The sequence below is a fragment of the Barbus barbus genome (assembly GCF_936440315.1).
Source record: "Barbus barbus genome assembly, chromosome: 16".
Classification (NCBI taxonomy): Eukaryota; Metazoa; Chordata; class Actinopteri; order Cypriniformes; family Cyprinidae; genus Barbus; species Barbus barbus.
Genome location: NC_136744.1, coordinates 30,400,902 through 30,419,371, shown reverse-complemented (window position 1 = coordinate 30,419,371; position 18,470 = coordinate 30,400,902). Strand labels below are relative to the sequence as shown.

Sequence of the window (18,470 nt, the reverse complement as noted above, 5' to 3'; positions counted from 1 at the left end):
ACTGAGAGTTCATCTCATTGGGACGAAAACAATTACCTCGGCCTTGTCTTCATTTAGGAAGAGGACATTTTGGGCTAGCCACGATTTAACCTCCTCTAGACATTGCAGAAGAGATGTAATCGCAGTGGAATTGTTTATTTTGATTGGTAAATAGCTCTGAGTATCATCTGCGTAGAAATGAAAAGACATGCCATGTTTACGTAGAATAGAGCCCAGAGATAGCATTTAGAGAGAAAATAGAAAAGGAGCTAAAATAGAGCCTTGAGGAAAAAACTTTCTGTCAGACTGGTATGACTGAAACCATTTCAGGACGTTAGCTTTTAGACCTACCCGAGACTCCAGTCTAGATAATAGTGAGGAGTGGTCTACCGTATCAAAAGCGGCCGATAAATCTAGAAGAATAAGAACCACAGAGTCTCTGGAATCAGCAGAGAGGTAAATATAATTTAACACTTTCAACAGGGTGGACTCAGTGCTGTGAGCAGACTTAAAACCAGACTGAAAAACCTCATAAATACAATTACTTGACAGAAAACGTTGAAGTTGATTCAGCACAATTTTCTACAAAACCTTTGAAATGAAAGGTAAGACAGAAATTGGCCGAAAACATTTTAGGACAGAGGAGTCCAGTGAAGGCTTCTTGAGCAGAGGAGTGACCGTAGTGACTTTAATACTGGCTGGAACAGAGACAGTTTGGAGAGACTTATTGATAAGAGACACCAAACCTGGCCCAATCGAATTGATAATTAATTTTAAAAATCTCAGGTGAATGATATCGCTTGAACAGAATGAAGGTTTAAGCTTGCCAATCACCTCCTTCAATTCCAGTAGACTGATAGGTACACAAGCATCTTGGAGAGACAGTTAAAGATAAAGTGTGGCAGACGCTAAGTCTGAAGTTAGTCATTTTGTCACTGAAATATCTCAAGAAGCTTTCACAGAGAGCAACAGGCAAAGTGTTAACGGAAGGATTAGTAACAGATTGAATAATTGAAAACAAAACCTTAAGTTTAGAGTGATTCGTTTAAATTAAATTAGAGAAATATGCAGCTTTCGCATTGAATGCATTTCTGTTTTTTCATCCAAACACAGTCTCTGTTTTGTCTTGTAACATATGCATCCAGGCTGTTTCTCTATGCTAATGTGCTTTATGTCGGCTGTTATATTTCAGTCTTGCTGTGACTACCTCTCCCGCCAGGGAACGAATGCCGAGAGCGTGTGGACGCAGATCATCAGCCGAGTTCAGCAGGTGAAGCGTCACACCTCGTTCATACGGATCTGATGGAGTCACGCGGGGCAGGGTTTCATCAGTCCTGTGATCTTGTCTTTTCGGTTTTATTTAGTCTCTTCTATTTGTGTGTTTCACCCGCCTCCAGCTGTCTCAGAAATATCATCTCTGGCTGAATCTGTCCCTCCTTCTGCTGCATTAAACATGCCAATCCAGAGATATCAGCGGCAAACAGGCGTCCCTGTAGGCACCGAACCATCCTCTGTCCTATTTGCACATCTGCTATACATTGTTTTGACTCCGGTTTCCTAATATCCAAGATTTTTTCATGAGTTCCCACAGGAATGTTATTGCTCAGTGGTTGTGTTTAAGGCAAGACGGCACAGGTGAATAGGAAAAATATAACTAATATTTGTCACCATACTTCTCCAGTTGATTGCTTGCATTTAAGAATTGCAAACTTTTTTTATATTACAAGTTTTCTCAAATGTTATGTTTAAATATGTGAATGAGGCACTGAATAATTAAATATGCGTTAACTTGCGTACATTTCCAAAACCTAAATCTTAACATTCCAGTTTAAAATTCTTGTTTGATTTTGTTGACATTAAAGTTAAAGGCTTTTATAAATGGGATTTCGGATTTCTATTAAAAAAAAAAACCTTCAGAATATATATATATATATATATATATATATATATATATATATATATATATATATATATATATATATATATATATATATAGGAATAACACTGTAAAGTTTGGTAACTTTAAGCGTTACTGAAGTAGATAAAGAAACTATTTAAACATATTTACAGACGTAACCTGAAATAATAAAGCAGTTTAATGACATATGAACAAATCCCTCTATAAATATTCAGAATATAGATAAGAATAAAACTCTAAGATTTGATGTAAGTGTAACTGAAGTGGAGAGAAAACTCATTTTGAGAGAACGGCCAGTAACACTTTATTTTAAGGTGTCATAATAAAGACTAATTACCTAATTAAGTACTTAGTAGCCATTGTACTTACATGAAACAAATGTACTTAGCATGTAACTAAGCTATGGAACAGCCTGTAATTACAGTTAACCAAAAGATTGTTACATATGTGTTGCAGACTTTATATGACGTAATTATAAATGTAAGTACACAGACATAAGCTACTTAAAATAAAGTGTATCTAGATTGTACTTAAGTGTACTTCATGTGTATCTTATCCAGCTGCACCTTAGTTTGATTTAACCCACAGCTAAAATACATGTCATACCTTTCTAATTACATAATATTACACAAACATAAGCTACTTAAAAGTGTATCAAGATTGTACTTAAGTGTACAAGTAGACTCGGTCGGTTACAATAACAGTAGCTGCCTATTACATCTACATAATTAGTTACATAAGTACATTTTGTTTCATGTAAGTACAACAGCTACTACTAAGTACTTAACTATGTAATTACTCTGTATTATGGACACCTTAAAGTAAAGTGTTACCGAACGGCCTTTATGTATTGTAGGCCTAATTGAAATCTAAAGTGCAATAAAATAAACACTTTAAAAATGCATTTTGCATGTTTTCTGTCTACTAGTCTGAAAAAAGCCAAATAACCCAAAATCTGAAAATTCACCAGTGCATGAAAAACACAATGTCTTGCCTAAAGCATCAACTTTGCCTCAGAGGTTTCTAATAAAATGCTTTAGACAAAATAAAAATAGAAACAAATGAAGAATAAATCCCATCTACTCGCATCAGCGTAACAGCAGTCAGTCCAAACTCTTCTGTAACTCTTTCCTGTCTTAATGCTTGAACTTCAGTCAACTAGTTTCTCATAATAAACCTGGTTTCATTGAAGGCATTCGATGGGAATAGAGATACAGAGGAATCATCTTCTCCTGAGTGTGCTGAAAACCCATCTGACCCACACTTGGGAGAAGTTAAGACAGGTGCGAGTCATTCTTCCATTTGCATTTTTAACATGTCAGATTAAATAGATTAAACTCACAACTCTCAGAATATTGTCAGGTCATATTTCACCCTAAAATCAAAAGAAAGAAGAAAGAAATCATTTTGTTCATGAAGAAAGCCTATTGTTAAATTATTATTATTATTTTCATGAATTAAGCTATTTTTACTCACTTATTTACTGTAAAATTATATATATATATATGTGTGTTTGTGTAAAATATTATTTTGTTTTACAAATTTTATTTTCCATTTTATTATTTTAATACATTTAAATTTTTATGTGTATTTTTTTACATTTCATTTTATTTAGTTTTATGTTTTTGCATATTTTACATTTCTTATTTTTTATGTTTATATTAAGTATTATTTTAATTTATGAAATATTGGTTTACTTTTTTTTTACATTACATTTAATTTTTAGTTTATTGTATTGTATTATTTTAAATATTTTTATTGTAATTCTTTTTCTTATATTATCTTATTTTTATATTTGTTTTTTACTTATTTATTTTTATTTTACTTTCCCATGTTTAAAAAAAAAAAAAAAAAACACCCCCAACTCAAATGTTAATTCTATGATTTTTGTCAAAACCACAGATTTGTTTCATTATGGAGCTTTAGAGCATTATAGAGATATTTTTCAGTATAGATTCACAGAGAGCTGTCTCTAAGAGAAATAAACTAAAGAACTAAATAATTGTAATGTTTATGTAAGAGTAGGCCACATATTTTCACACAAATTATATATATACGTGTGTGTGTGTGTGTGTGTGTGTGTGTGTGTGTGTATTTATATGTATGTATGTACATACTGTCTAATGTTTATACTCAAAAGTAAAACATCTGGCTAGATTAGCGTTATGAGGTTTTTTTGTTTGTTTGTTTTTTGAGGGGAAATGTGCGTTTACCATTCAAATAATGTCATTTTCATTATATAAAATATAAGTTCTTATTTGAGGGTGAAATGTGATCTGCACACGTCTTTCATGAGGTCCACCCTGTTGTGTAATAACTGTATGTGGGCTGTATATTATTCTTATTCTGTACATATTATTATATATTCTGATTCTGATGATTCCTTCTCATGTGTTGGGTGTTAATCTGCAGGTGTGTTTGTTTGTGTTGTCTTTCTCTCAGGTTTTGTCCCATTGGCCAGCGAGGGCCGGTTGGAGCCTGTAGCTGGTCCAGTTCCTCATCATTACCCAGAATCCTCCAGCAGCGTCAGACTGCCCGAGGCCTTCACCTCTCCTGCCACACACTTCAGCCCCATCATACTGACTCATCACCCGCAGTCCGAGCTGTAGGTCTGCAAACACACTCCCAGAATGCATCATTGTTTAGCATGAGATTGAGTCATCAGTGAATTACTGAATCAGCTACTTGTGCTCACAATATGCTGATTAATGACGGTGAATGCTGTTAGTTTGGGACCACTTTTAACCTGGATGATCAAATTCTGATTGAGGTTTTAGTGTGTTGTCAAGGGAGATCATATTTTATAAAGTCCAATATTATCTATCTTGACCAGGGTTATTTTAGGATTATTCATTTACTATTATAATTTGAATTAATATTTTTTATCAGTATTTTTATACTTTTAGTTTTAATTCTAAATTTAGTTACATTTTAGCTATTTTATGTGTTTTTTTGTATTGCTTTTTTAAAATTTGTTTAATTTATTATGATGTCAGTTTTTATTTATTTCATTTCCAGTTCATAATTTTAGTGCTTCAACTTAAACTAAACGAAAATAAGAAATGTTGCCTTGCTAAAATGAAATAAGTTTTTCATCTAATAAATTAATTTTATTTTATTTTAACAAAAATCTTTTAATACTTTGTTTTACTTAATGACATTAACTTTGATCCCTAAAGTTGACTTTATATCTCAGGTTTAGGTTAATGTTCTTGTTTTAAATATATTTAAGCATTGTCAGAGGACAGTCTATTGACACACCATTTTTATTATTATTTGATTTGATTAGATTTTTTACATAGTTTTATTTTACATTTTATTTGTAACTTTTTGAAAAAAAATTAAATAAAATAAATTTCTATTTTGTTGTTTTATTATTTTTACTTTTTTAATTAATGAATTTATTTTGTACGATTTTTGTCATAAATTAACTGCTTTGTTCCTATTAGAAATGTAAGTACTTTGACTTTAACTGGAACTGGACCGATCTAAAATAGTAAAATATTTATAGTTTACAGTAACTCTGGTCTGAACCCCTAAAGTTGACTTTAAAACTGAACTCAGGTTTAAGTCCTAATGTTCTTGTTTGAACTATTTTCCAGGATTGCCAGTGGACTCTCTGTTGAGGACATCACAGATGAAGGGATCCTGCGAGAGCCAGATGAACAGGAAGAGAGCGCCGCTGAGGATGATGGGACGGCCGGTGTTTTCTCCGTGGGTTATTCATCATCCTCCAGCTGTAAGACTCCGGTGACTCCCCAAATAACCAATCAAGAAACAGACGGCCGGCCACACTTCCCTGTCTTGTCCTGTGCTAATGGGATTTGTGACAACTTCCTGCTACAGCAAGACCTGCAGACAGGAAGTCTGACCCTACTTCCTGTTCAGATCGCAGTGCTTCAGCCAATCACAGGCGCGGATGACTTCAGCACAGAACCCCTGAAAGCTTCTGCTGGCAGTGTGAGGAATGAAAGCGTGTGTGTGACCCACAGAGCCTCGGGGACAGATATAAGAGCTCAGCCCAACGCTGTGCATCACTGCATGAAACGCTGGCGTCTGCTGCACATCATCGAGCTGCTCAGAGAAGACTTCGCTTTTGATGCCGACCTGGAGAATGGAGTCCAAGATCTGGCTATGGGTAAACATTTATTTAGCTTTTTTTACCTTTTTTACGTTTACAGTTACATTTAGTTATTTAGCAGACACTTTTATCCAAAGTGACTTACAACTGAGGACAATGGAAACAATCAAAATCAACAAAAGAGCAACGATATGCAAGAACTATGACCAGTCTCAGTTAGCAGTAAACATAGCAAGGTTGGTTTTATTAACTATATAATAAAAAGAAAAGAGAGAGAATATAAAAAGAACAGAGCAATCTAGTGTTAGAGGCCTTTTTTGCTTTTGTTAATTGTATAATAAAATAAAAGAAAACAAATAGATAGAATACAAAAAGATTAGAGAAGCTAGTGTTAGTTTTATTTATTTAATTTTTTTTAAGAAAATAAGCCTTTTTTTGAAGAATAGAATTAGAATAGAGAGTGTCAAATAAAGATGGAAAATATGTGTTTTTAGCCGATTTTATTTTGCCGTGTTTTTCTTCATATTTTACTTATACTTTTATACATTTTATTTTAATGTTTACATTTATTTGGTTTTAGATTTTATTATTTTAATTTTTAGTTGTATCATTTTTACCTATTTTATTTTACATTTTATTCTCATTTAATAAATTTTTACGTTTTATATTTAAATTTATTACATTTAATTATTTTTATAATTATTTTGTTTTACAAATTTTACATTTTAATAATTGTATTTTATTTAGTTATATTATTTTACATATTTCATTATACACGTTAACATTTATTATTTTTTATATTTTTTACATTTGATTATTTTTAAGCATTATTTTAATTTATAATTGTTTATATTTTTAAAAACTTTTGCATTTTTATTGTATTCTTTTTAATTTTTTATTTTATTCAAATTTATTTTTGTAAAATTACTGTAATTATTGTATTTTTTTTTATATATATTTTTGTATTTTACATTTGATTATTTATTTTTTTAAGTTTAGTTTAATTTGCTTTACCTTGTTTAAAACACACACACACACACAAAAGAAAAGCCCAGCTCATCCTTAAGTCCAGGGGCGTAATAAACACACTAGTCAACATTTGAAGTGGATCAAACCCTTTCATCAAAGTTAACCTAAAACCGAAATGCGTTCTTGTCTTAGGACAACTTTGATTAACTTTTTTGATCCGCTTCAAATGTTGACTACAGTAAATAATTGTTTATTTGTTTATTAATAACGAAATACATTTAAACATAACTGTTGTGTTTATGTAAGAGTATGCCACTTTTTTTTTAACAGTCTTAATCAGTTCTTTGTTGTTGGAAGAGTCTTAAAGGACTCCTTCATGACTTGTGGTGTGTTTCCAGGAGAATACATCTTCTCTTTAGAAACCCTCCGGTTTGAGACCTTTTGTCGAGCGATAACGGAGAAGTTTGTTGATCTGTACTGGGATCAGAAGCTGCTGAGTGACCTGCACCATCTGATCAACCAGCATTCATGCCCACGGTGAGCATTATAACACATACACCCAGATCTCCACCTGCTTTACCTTCTGCTGGGCAAGTCAAATAAATGGATCCTTATTTAAAAATAATTAGATATTTCTACTGGAAGACAAGACAACACTACCAAGTAGGAAAATCCTACTTCTTTTATTATTATGTTGTTTTTTTGCAGTGTACCAAGACGCATGATATGAGGAATCAAGATATATTATCTTGCACAGTTTTGCTGTAGATTTATCTTGTTTTAGAGGTGTTTATAAAAGGAAAAAAAACATGAGAAAAATAGGTTAATAATTTTTGCAGTTAATTCAGAAAGCAAGGCAAAAACATAATACTGTCCACTAACTAAATAAAATCAACCAATTAATTAAAAACACTTAATTGAAGATATATTATCTTATCTACAGTTCTGCTTCTTAAGTAGATTTATCTTGTTATAAGGAAGTTTAGCAGATGCAGATTAATAAATTAAAACAATAAATAAAAAAACATTACCAATTAATTAAATAAAATCTGCCAGTGACTCTTACACAGTTTTGTTTCTTTTTAAGTAGATTTATCTTGTTTTAGAACGTTTAGAAACAAACACAAGAATAATGCAGATTAAGAAAATAATTTTTGTAATACAGATACAGAGAGCAAAGCAAAAAATAAATAAATAATAAATTGTCTTCTAAATAAAATATGCCAATTAATTTACAAAACTCTTAATTCAAGACACATTATCCTACAGTTTTGCTTCTTAAGTAGATTTATCTTGCTTTTAGAGATATTAAAAAAACAACAAAAATATAGATTAAAATATTTTTTATTATACAGATACAGATTGCAAGACACAAAACAAATAAAAATACATGCATGAATGAATAAATGAATGAATGCATGCATGCATTAATTAATGAGTGAGTGAGTGAATTAATGAATGAATGATTGCATGAAAGGATGCATGAATGAATGAATGAATTCATGAATTAATTGAGTGAATGCATGAATGAATGAATAAATGCATGAATTAATTGAGTGAATGCATGAATGAATGAATAAATGCATGAATTAATTGAGTGAATGAATGAATGAATAAATGCATGAATTAATTGAGTGAATGAATTAATGAATGAATGAATAAATGCATGAATTAATTGAGTGAATGAATTAATGAATTAATGAATAAATGCATGAATTAATTGAGTGAATGCATGAATGAATGAATAAATGCATGAATTAATTGAGTGAATGAATTAATGAATGAATTAATCAATGCATGAATTAATTGAGTGAATGCATGAATGAATGAATAAATGCATGAATTAATTGAGTGAATGAATTAATGAATGAATGAATCAATGCATGAATTAATTGAGTGAATGAGTGAATGAATGAATAAATGCATGAATTAATTGAGTGAATGAATGAATGAATGAATAAATGCATGAATTAATTGAGTGAATGAGTGAATGAATGAATGAATGAATGAATGAATGAATGAATGAATGAATGAATGAATGAATGAATGAATGAATGAATGGCAATCGATTGATCATTATTGAACAGGTTTGTTTTTCTGAAATGCACAAACGCCTGTAGCTTTGAATTTGAATTTCATTCACATGAGACCTTCTCAAGAAACCCTCGAGACACAAACATATGTCCACTTCCACTCCACTCATCATCAGTAATCAGCCCAGAATCATTTCAGGAAAAGCTGTTGATCCCTATGGAAACCGAGTCCTCGAGAGTCCTCCAGATCAGGCACTGATACGGCGCACACCTCTGGCTGCGAGAGCGTCACATGAAGCCAGAGACACACAATAGTGTCTTTCTCACAGCGGATCACATGCTGTCTGATCTGCAGCTGTGAGGAGACACGGCTCGGGGTGTTACAGATGCGCTCTGCTCGGGGCTCGAGGGGTTAAACGCCGGCGCAGGTGAGCTGGAGCGTCAGCGTGTCTCCGATCAAAAGACAGGTTTTTATAACTCACTATAACTCACGGTGCTCTGGTGAAGCATAAAGGAACCATTCTGCAGTTCTCTGGTAGGCGTTTTTATTTTATTTATTGTTTGGATAGAAATCTGTCTGTACTGCAAAGACAAAATTGCTTTTCCCAACGTTCTTAAAGCAAGATAAATCTACTTAAGAAGCCAAGCTGTGTAAGATAATGTGTCTTGAATTTAGTGTTTTTTTATCATTATTTGGCTGATTTTATTTATTTATTTATTTAGTTAGAAGATGGTTTATTGTTTTTTGTTTTTTTATCTGCCTTTCTGTATCAATAATTCTCTTAATCTATATTTATTTTGTGCTTTTTTTAAACATCCTCAATAAAAATCTACTTAAGAAGCAAAATTGTAAGACAATGTGTCTTGAATTAAGTGGTTTTTTTTATGCATTGGCAGGATTTATTTTTTTAATTTTAATTACTAGAAGGTTTGATTGTTTATTTATACCAATCTTTTAATATAGATTGGTATATTAATATATTTAGAATTTAAATATTTAATATATTTAGAATGAAGTTTATTTAAATCCATTGGTGAATTAAAAAAAACAAACATTATAAATAATATTTGTTTGTTTGCTTGTTTTCTACTTATGAATTGCTTGAAAATTGCACTGGCTTTAGACGTTTCAATATTTTACTGGACAATGTTGTGTTATTTGCTCTTCTGTGAGTGTTTGCGCTGTGCTGTGCTGTTTTTATTCGTTCATTGGCTTTGCTCAGATGCTTTGAGCTGTGTAAGGTTCTGTGTTACAGAGCTTGTGTTGTTTTTCTCTCTCTCTCTCTCAGCGTCTCTGATGAACAGCCCTCCTCAAAGGCAGTGGAAAGGGCAGCAGCATCGCTCCAGAGCGCTAGACAGTGTTTGTCCAGAGAGGAAAAGGCTCATCTTGACCACAATGCAAACCTCTGGCCTTTAGATCGACAGGAGAACCAGCTGAACGAGATGAAGAAAGAACCTGAATGCTGCAAACTAAATGAGCTTAAATACAGAGAAACAGCAGATGGACAAAACCCAGAGGAGACGGGCTGGAGACGAGACACACAGGAAGTGACATCAGAGGAGGACAACAAAGGTAAGACTGCCTCCTGTCAACATAAAAAATAAATAACTAATCAATCATTCATCAAAAAAATCTGTCATTCAGTTCTGAAACCATTGTCTTTTTCTGGAAAGGCTGTGCTGGCTATTAGTTAATGTCAACAGTAAATTAATGCGGATTAATCAGTCAAAAATTAAAGTGTGCTGAAAATCTGCTCATCCTCAGGCCATTCAAGATCAGGATGAGTTTGTTTGTTCATCAGGTTTGTATAAATGTGTCTCTGCATCAGTGTCTCAGCAATGGATGCTCTGCAGTGAATGGGTGCCGTCAGAATGAGAGTCCAAACAGCTGATAAAAACATCACAATAATCCACACCACTCCAGTCCATCAGTTAACATCTGGAGAAGACAAAAGATGAAACTAATCCAGCATTAAGGCATTTTTTAACTAAAATATGAGTCCATAATCCATTCTTTTTCTTCCTCTAGTGAAAAAGTCATCTGATCTGAATCAGGAGAGAAATCTGCACAGATCAAACACCGTTATTATTATGGATTATGGACTTGTATTTTAGTTAAAAAATGCCTTAATGCTGGATTAGTTTCATCTTTTGTCTTCTCCAGATGTTAACTGATGGACTGGAGTGGTGTGGATTATTGTGATGTTTTTATCAGCTGTTTGGACTCTCATTCTGACGGCACCCATTCACTGCAGAGCATCCATTGCTGAGACACTGATGCAGAGACACATTTCTACAAACCTGATGAAGAAACAAACTCATCCTGATCTCGGATGGCCTGAGAGTGAACACATTTTCAGCACATTTTCATTTTTTGGCCTGAACTATTTATTTAATGCATTGAAGAAAATGGCAACAACAGAGAATAAAGAAGAATTTAAAATATAGTTTTTTACTCAGATGGACATTCAGTGCTGTTTTATTTATCTCTGTTCAGATGTTATAGTCAGATTAGTGTTTAGGGGTGAATGAAGGCCTGTTTTAGTGATGTTTTTCGGGTTTTATAACTTTGATTGACTGTTGAAAGCAAATATAAAAGAGCGAGTGTTTTTCGGTGCTGCCAGACACTGAGAGCTCATGCTGCTTGTGAGTGGAAAGAAGCTGCCAGGAAACCAAAGCCGATGATGGTAGTTTTCATCCCGTCTGTCGCCCAGCGCTCTCCATTCTGCTCGTTCCAAACACTCGCAGTGATGTTTTCCTTAGTCTTTTATGGTCTTTGTGCTCCTGCTCATCACACACACACACACACAGTGCAAACAAACACACACGCTTACAGCAAACTCCAGGTGTAAATCACACATAAACACGTCCCTGTGAAAAACCAGAAGGAACAAATAAGGAAAAAGAAAAGGCAAGTATGTCAATACAAAATGTCTAGTTTGAAAGTGAGCATAGATAATCAGAAAGAGATAAACGGATTGACTAATGAATGGATAGATAGATATTTAGATGGACGGACCAACGGATTGGTAGATAGATAGATAGATAGATAGATAGATAGATAGACAGACAGACAGACAGACAGACAGACAGACAGACAGACAGACAGACAGACAGATAGACAGACATTACATGGCATGTTTGTTACAATTAAGCATGCATTTTTCTCATATTACACTATATTACATATACATATATCATATGACTTCACCCTAAAAAAACAAGAAAACCTTTTTGTTTTCTCCTTTCTTTAATCTTTCCCTGTCTAGCTTGTTTTTGAACAATGCCTGAAACTTGGTATTACGAGCACTTCCTGTCTGTTTGCCTCTTTAAGATGAATGGCTTGATGTATTCCTCGATTGTAAGGCCCTCTGAAAAAAAGCATTTGCTAAATGAATAAATGTAAATGTACAGTAATGAGAGTGGGGTATTTATTTATTTATTTTGCTATGCACAATGAGAATTTTTTAATAAATGTGTGAAATTATTATAAATATAATCTGAATGCAAAAGTCGCAATGCAAATAAATTCTAATAGAAATAGTGTTGGTTTTGGGGTGTGATGTGATGGAGTCGGGTTCAGTGACAGCGTGTGTGTGTGTGTGTGTGTGATAGAGCTGATGGATCTGATGGCTCCAGACAGTGGCGCTGCAGAGTGTGTGTGTGCAGCTGAAGCGCGGCTCACTCCTGACCGCTCGGAGCTGGACACGGACGACTGTGACTCTGTGATGTCTGAGCAGACGCTCTCGGGCTGCAGCGGCCCTTGGCGGGCCCCACCCGGCTCCTGGGCTCTGGCTCTGTACGGGGACGACTGCTTCAGTCTGGATGTGCTGGAGTACACACAGAATCTCAGCCGTCACAGCCAGTCGCCCACGCTGGAGGACAAATCACAGGTATCTAATCTTTCCATGCACGGGTCATATTTACCCCAAATCTAAAGATAAAAAAACATATCTTTTAATAAATTAAGCATGCTCTTTGAATCATTAAGATGTTGTTTTTTTGGAGCATTAAATAATTTTCATGACAATTAAACACATTTTCACCACAATTATCAGCTTTGTTTATTGTAATATTTTTTATTCTCAGTGGTGATTCTGTTTTATTCCCACTGTATATTTTACTTTTTTATATAATTAGCAAAATATTAAAAGCAGTGCAATGATATAAATAATGTACAATTTAAATAATGTATCAGTGTTATTTTAGTACTTTTTAGATACTATTACCATATTTTTAATATTTTAAATAATTTTTTTTTTTTTTACTATCATTTGTTCACTTTTTAATACTTTTGTTGTTGTTTAAAAAAATATTAATGTTTTATCGTTTTTATTAATTTGTATTTATTTGTTTTAGTTTATTTAGTTTGTATTTTATTACTTCAGGTAAAACTAAATGGAAATGATAAATGTTGCCTTGGCAACTAGCTGAAATAAAATGTTTAATTTTATTTAATTTAATTTTATTTCAGTTAATGTTTATTTAGTTTCAAGTGATAAATGTTTTTATGATTTTAAGGTTAATGTGAATAATCTTGTAATATACTGTTGTTGTGTGTATATATATATATATATATATATTTACATACAGATTTTAGCATGAAAATAATTGAACGAAAATAATGTCACAATGCAAAACATTTTAATTTATGCAAAATAATTTCCTATAATTTTTTTTTTTGAGTTGTTGACTTTTCCTCGTGTCTACTCTATCATTGTCCTAATGCTGATTTCCGGTGTTTATTTAATGCTAACTGTACTGAAAGGACCCTCATTTCATAGAGCCAGAGTTTTTCCAGGTACAGTATCCTGAACAATCTTTATTTTCATCAGAAGAGCTTTAGTGAATAAAGACCTTCCCAGCAATCATATTTTGAAAGAAACGCATGCATCAAACATTCAGAATCAGGAGCAGAAAATGGACAGTGTGCATTTTGATTGGGTTCAAGTATAGCATTAGATATGTACATGATAATATCTAATATTTATAGCAGAATATGAGCGCTCAGTGTGTGTGTGATGCTTTGATGGTGGTTTCTGAGGAGCTCTACAGGACGAGCGGAGCTGCAGTCGGACTTCAAAGCGCTGACCATCGATCTGTTACATAGAGAGAAATCCAGAGTCTGCATCCTGATCACATGCACTACTGATCTAAACTTACAGTCAGTAAGATACGTTATAAGCAAGCATGCATTAAATCAATCAAAAGTGACATTTAATATTTCTATTTCAAATAAATGCTGTTCTTTTGAACTTTCTATTCATCTGTGAATCCTGAAAAATTAAACGTATCACAGTTTCTGCAAAAATATTAAATGTGTTCAACATTGATAATAATCAGAAATGTTTGTTGAGCAGTAAATCAGTATATTATTATGATTTCTGAAGATCATGTGACACTGAAGACTGGAGTAATGATGCTGGAAATACTGCTTTGATCACAGAAATAAATTACAGTTCAACATATTCACATAGAAAACAGCTATAATAATAATAATACCTTTTATTTATAGGCGCCTTTCAAGACACTCAAGGACACCATACAGTAAAATACAAAACATAAAACACAAGCATTATAACATTTAACACATTAAACAAGCAAATCATTAAAAGCTATTCTAAACTAATACGTTTTTATCTGAACTTTAAAATGGGAAATTGAGTCCAGCTGGTGAATGTGCAAAGGTAAAGAGTTCATAACTGCGGCGCTGCACAACTAAAAGCCCTGCCACCAAAGGAACTCATCTTGGACAATACATCTGCAGAAGATGATCTCAAAGAGCGCAAAGGAGTATACAAATGAAGAAGATCTGGAAGATAATGAGGTGCCAAATTATGAAGAGCTGTGTATGTAAGAAGTAAAGTTTTATAATGAACACGATAACGAACAGGAAGTCAATGCAGCTGGAAAAGAATTGGAAATATATAGTCAAAAGTATGTGACTATCCTAGCTGCTGAATTCTGTTCTATTTCAAACTGAAATAATATTTCACAATTTTTACTGTATTTATGATCAAATAAATGCAACCTTGGTGAGCAGAAGATACTTCATTACATTAAAAAACTTACTGACCCCAAGCTAATTTACATACCAAACATCTTCATCACGTTGGCTCCATATTGTTTATGCTAGAAATCAAGATTTACCCACCTACGCAGCTAAAAGCAGCTTCTGATGGAAGGCGGTTTCACTTAAGCCGTCATTTATGGTCATTATGTGGTTATTTTCATTACTAAATCAAAAAGTTAATTATAAAAAAAGTTAACATTTCTCATTTTAACGTACAGTTTAACTCTAAAATAAAAACTACATTTTTACAATAAATAAATTATAAAACAATTACTAAAAAACTACTAAAATTACACATTTCAAAATTAACAAAACTTTAAAATTAAAATGCATGGAAAATATAAAACTAAAAATTGATTAAAAATATTAATAAAAGCTATAATAGTATCTCAATAATATTAGAATAACACTGGTCCAAGCTAGATCAAGATATGATTGATTGTGACCTACCAGCTGGTCAAACTGGTTAGTGTTGGAAACCCACTGCCATGTCTCAAAGCCCAGATGCGTGGAGAAGCTGTCTTTTTCCAGCAGGGAAGCTGGTGAAATAAAAACACGAATCCTGTGTTCTGTTGTCTGTGAATGCAATGCATGGTTGGTTTGCATGTATTTCCAGAGTTTAGTTGAGCATCGAGATCCATTTATTAATCTTTTCTTATCATTGCTCTTAAACAGGAGCTTCACCAGCAGCTGATTATCGAGAGCAGAAATCTGAAAAAGACCACCGCTTTCTACCACAAGCTGATTCAGCAAGAGAGGAGAAATAAAGGTACGACAGAAAACCTGCCGCCTGTCCGTGAATTCCTCAGTACAGCGGTTCCTCGTTCCTCTCTCGTGTGTTTGAGCTGCTCGTCTGTATTTGTAGGTTCAGACACAAAGGCGATGGTGTCTAAAGTCAAGCTGCAGTTTGACGAGCTCAGAGAAAAAGTTGAGTTTCTGCAGTCTGTCAAGAAATATCTCCAGGTTTGTGCCAAAGCACCCGCTGCGTTTCCTCTGCTGTGGGTTTAAAGACTGTTCTAAGCAATCATATTCTGCATTCACATTTATTGCATGCTTTTATCTTAAGCAGCATGACCTCGATGTTGTCAGGAACTACTAAATAATAAGAACTAGAGATCTGACTGTGAAGTGAAATCTGATGAGCCAAATTCAAGCCTTTGGAAAACAGAATTGTTTGATTGTTAAAATAATAGCTTTTAATAATAATTATGATGAAGATGATGATAATTATTGTTTAATATCTATTAAAATCAATTAATATCACCATCAGTTTATAATGAATTGGATAATAATGGTTATCTAATGTATTATAAATACAAAATAATAATCTAATAATAATGGTAATAATAATAATCATTCATTTAATCTAAATTAATAGTAATAACAGTACTATTTTAATAATAATAGAATATGACTGTTATCAGTTTATAATACATTAGATAATAATGGTAATCTATCTATTATACATTTGAATAATAATAATAATCTATTAATAATATTAATAATAGTTGATTAATTATAATATATGAGATAATAATAATAAATTTATTTATAAATATCAATAATATTTTAATAATAATAATAATATCTATTTATAATAAATTATATAATAATGGTAATCTATCTAATTTATTATGAATTTAAAAAAGAATCTAATAATAATAACAACAACAGAATAATTGCAATAAATAATAACTTCAACAATTCTATTTTACCCTGGCTTTAAATTAGGCTTATCCAATCAGATTTCACTTCACAGCTCTATTTATCCGGTATTTAGAAGTTTCTAAAATCAACAAGGTCATGGGCTGGATTTTCAACACTGTGAACCTTAAATAAACTGTAAGGCGCTTAAAAATGAACACATCTTTGTAAATAAATGTATTTTGGTGATTAGTTGTTGTTTTTGTTGCCAGAAGCTTGTATATTAGCAGTGAGCCATATGAGGCCATGTGTGGTGATTTGACCACATATTTATAATTGCACAAGTGAGTTTGCAGCTGTGTTGGTGTTGCAGGTGTTGTGTGTGGATCAGTGGGGTTTGGCGCTCTCTCTGCTGCCCTCTCTGGCTGTGTGTGGAGCTGCGCCTCTGGAGCTGCAGTGCTCGGACGATCCTGCGCTTCTGCACGTTCTGTGTGAGCAGCGCCGGGGCAAAGGCTGCCCGCTAGTGACCGCCACCGCCAGAGGCCTCATGGCCTACCTGTACGCCAGGTACTGAGTGTGTATGACTGCATGAGAACGACTGCAGCATGTTTTTAACTAATGACTCTGCCACTACTATAACCGTCGTCACACACGTCTCTTCTGACGCTAACAGGAACGCTCACTCCGAGGGGTTTATTCAGCAGTTTTTCTACACGTATCGCTACTTCTGCACCTCGGAGGAGCTTCTGCGGTTTCTAATGGACACATTTAACAGCACACTGGGGTACGAATAAATAAATATGAGCTCTGTAACACAATAAACTAGAAAAGGTGAACTGCTCAAGACAAAACTTTAGATAGATAGATAGATAGATAGATAGATAGATAGATAGATAGATAGATAGATAGATAGATAGATAGATAGATAGATAGATAGATAGATAGATAGATAGATAGATAGATAGATAGTGATTTTGTCAAGCCCTCATAATTAAGATGCATAGAAAGTCTCAATCATCCTCAGTCTAACACTAATTAAATAATCATCTCCAGGAAGTTAAATGAAATGAAATGTAATTATGTTCTCCATTAATTGTGAAACTGCAGAGCGAATGAAGATCCCTCATCAGACAGAGCTAAAGTCTATCAGCGCACTCTGGATGTATTACACTTCTGGATTGAAGACGCACAGTTACTGGACTTCAGCTCCAGCTCCAGCCTCCTGCAGACGCTCAACGCTTTCCTGACCGCTGAGGTCACAGACTTCAACTAGTTTAACTACTAAACTAACTGCTGCTGTAGACAGAATACTTGAATGCAGAGCTGAGTAGATTACATTTACATTTACATTTATGCATTTAGCAGACGCTTTTATCCAAAGCAACTTACATTGCATTCAAGTTACAGTTTTTACATTTTATCAGCTCATGCTTTCCCTGGGAACATACTATACTGATATAAAAAAATTGAAGAGAAAAAAATAAATGGAATATATATATATATATATATATATATATATATATATATATATATATGCTATCAACATCATACAATGCATTAAACCAGGGTTTCCCAAACTGGACTTAATGTAAGAACTGCAATATATATATATATATATTAACACTTGAACACTATAATTATTTAATTAGTTTACCTGCATGTCAATGTGACCATTAACTGTCATCAGAGAACTTTATTTACATGAATTAATCTGACTCAAATGTGATTTACATTCTATATTGTTAATATAGTCAGAGCTAAATGGTATGACAC

At 33.2% G+C, this 18,470-nt stretch overlaps 1 protein-coding gene across 1 annotated transcript in view; it reads left to right on the top strand.

The window, feature by feature from the left end:
• Window positions 1-18,470, top strand: part of LOC306882589 (kinase non-catalytic C-lobe domain-containing protein 1-like) — a gene marked incomplete at its 3' end in the record, with an annotated part of 51,229 nt that overhangs the window by 23,397 nt on the left and 9,362 nt on the right. The window contains exons 11-22 of the mRNA XM_079437308.1: window positions 1,172-1,249; window positions 3,090-3,180; window positions 4,340-4,502; window positions 5,500-6,035; window positions 7,346-7,484; window positions 10,270-10,553; window positions 12,596-12,873; window positions 15,729-15,822; window positions 15,919-16,016; window positions 17,071-17,264; window positions 17,371-17,481; window positions 17,805-17,952. Coding sequence (XP_079293434.1) covers window positions 1,172-1,249; window positions 3,090-3,180; window positions 4,340-4,502; window positions 5,500-6,035; window positions 7,346-7,484; window positions 10,270-10,553; window positions 12,596-12,873; window positions 15,729-15,822; window positions 15,919-16,016; window positions 17,071-17,264; window positions 17,371-17,481; window positions 17,805-17,952 — 2,214 coding nt within the window. The remainder of the gene's footprint in view (window positions 1-1,171; window positions 1,250-3,089; window positions 3,181-4,339; window positions 4,503-5,499; window positions 6,036-7,345; window positions 7,485-10,269; window positions 10,554-12,595; window positions 12,874-15,728; window positions 15,823-15,918; window positions 16,017-17,070; window positions 17,265-17,370; window positions 17,482-17,804; window positions 17,953-18,470) is intronic.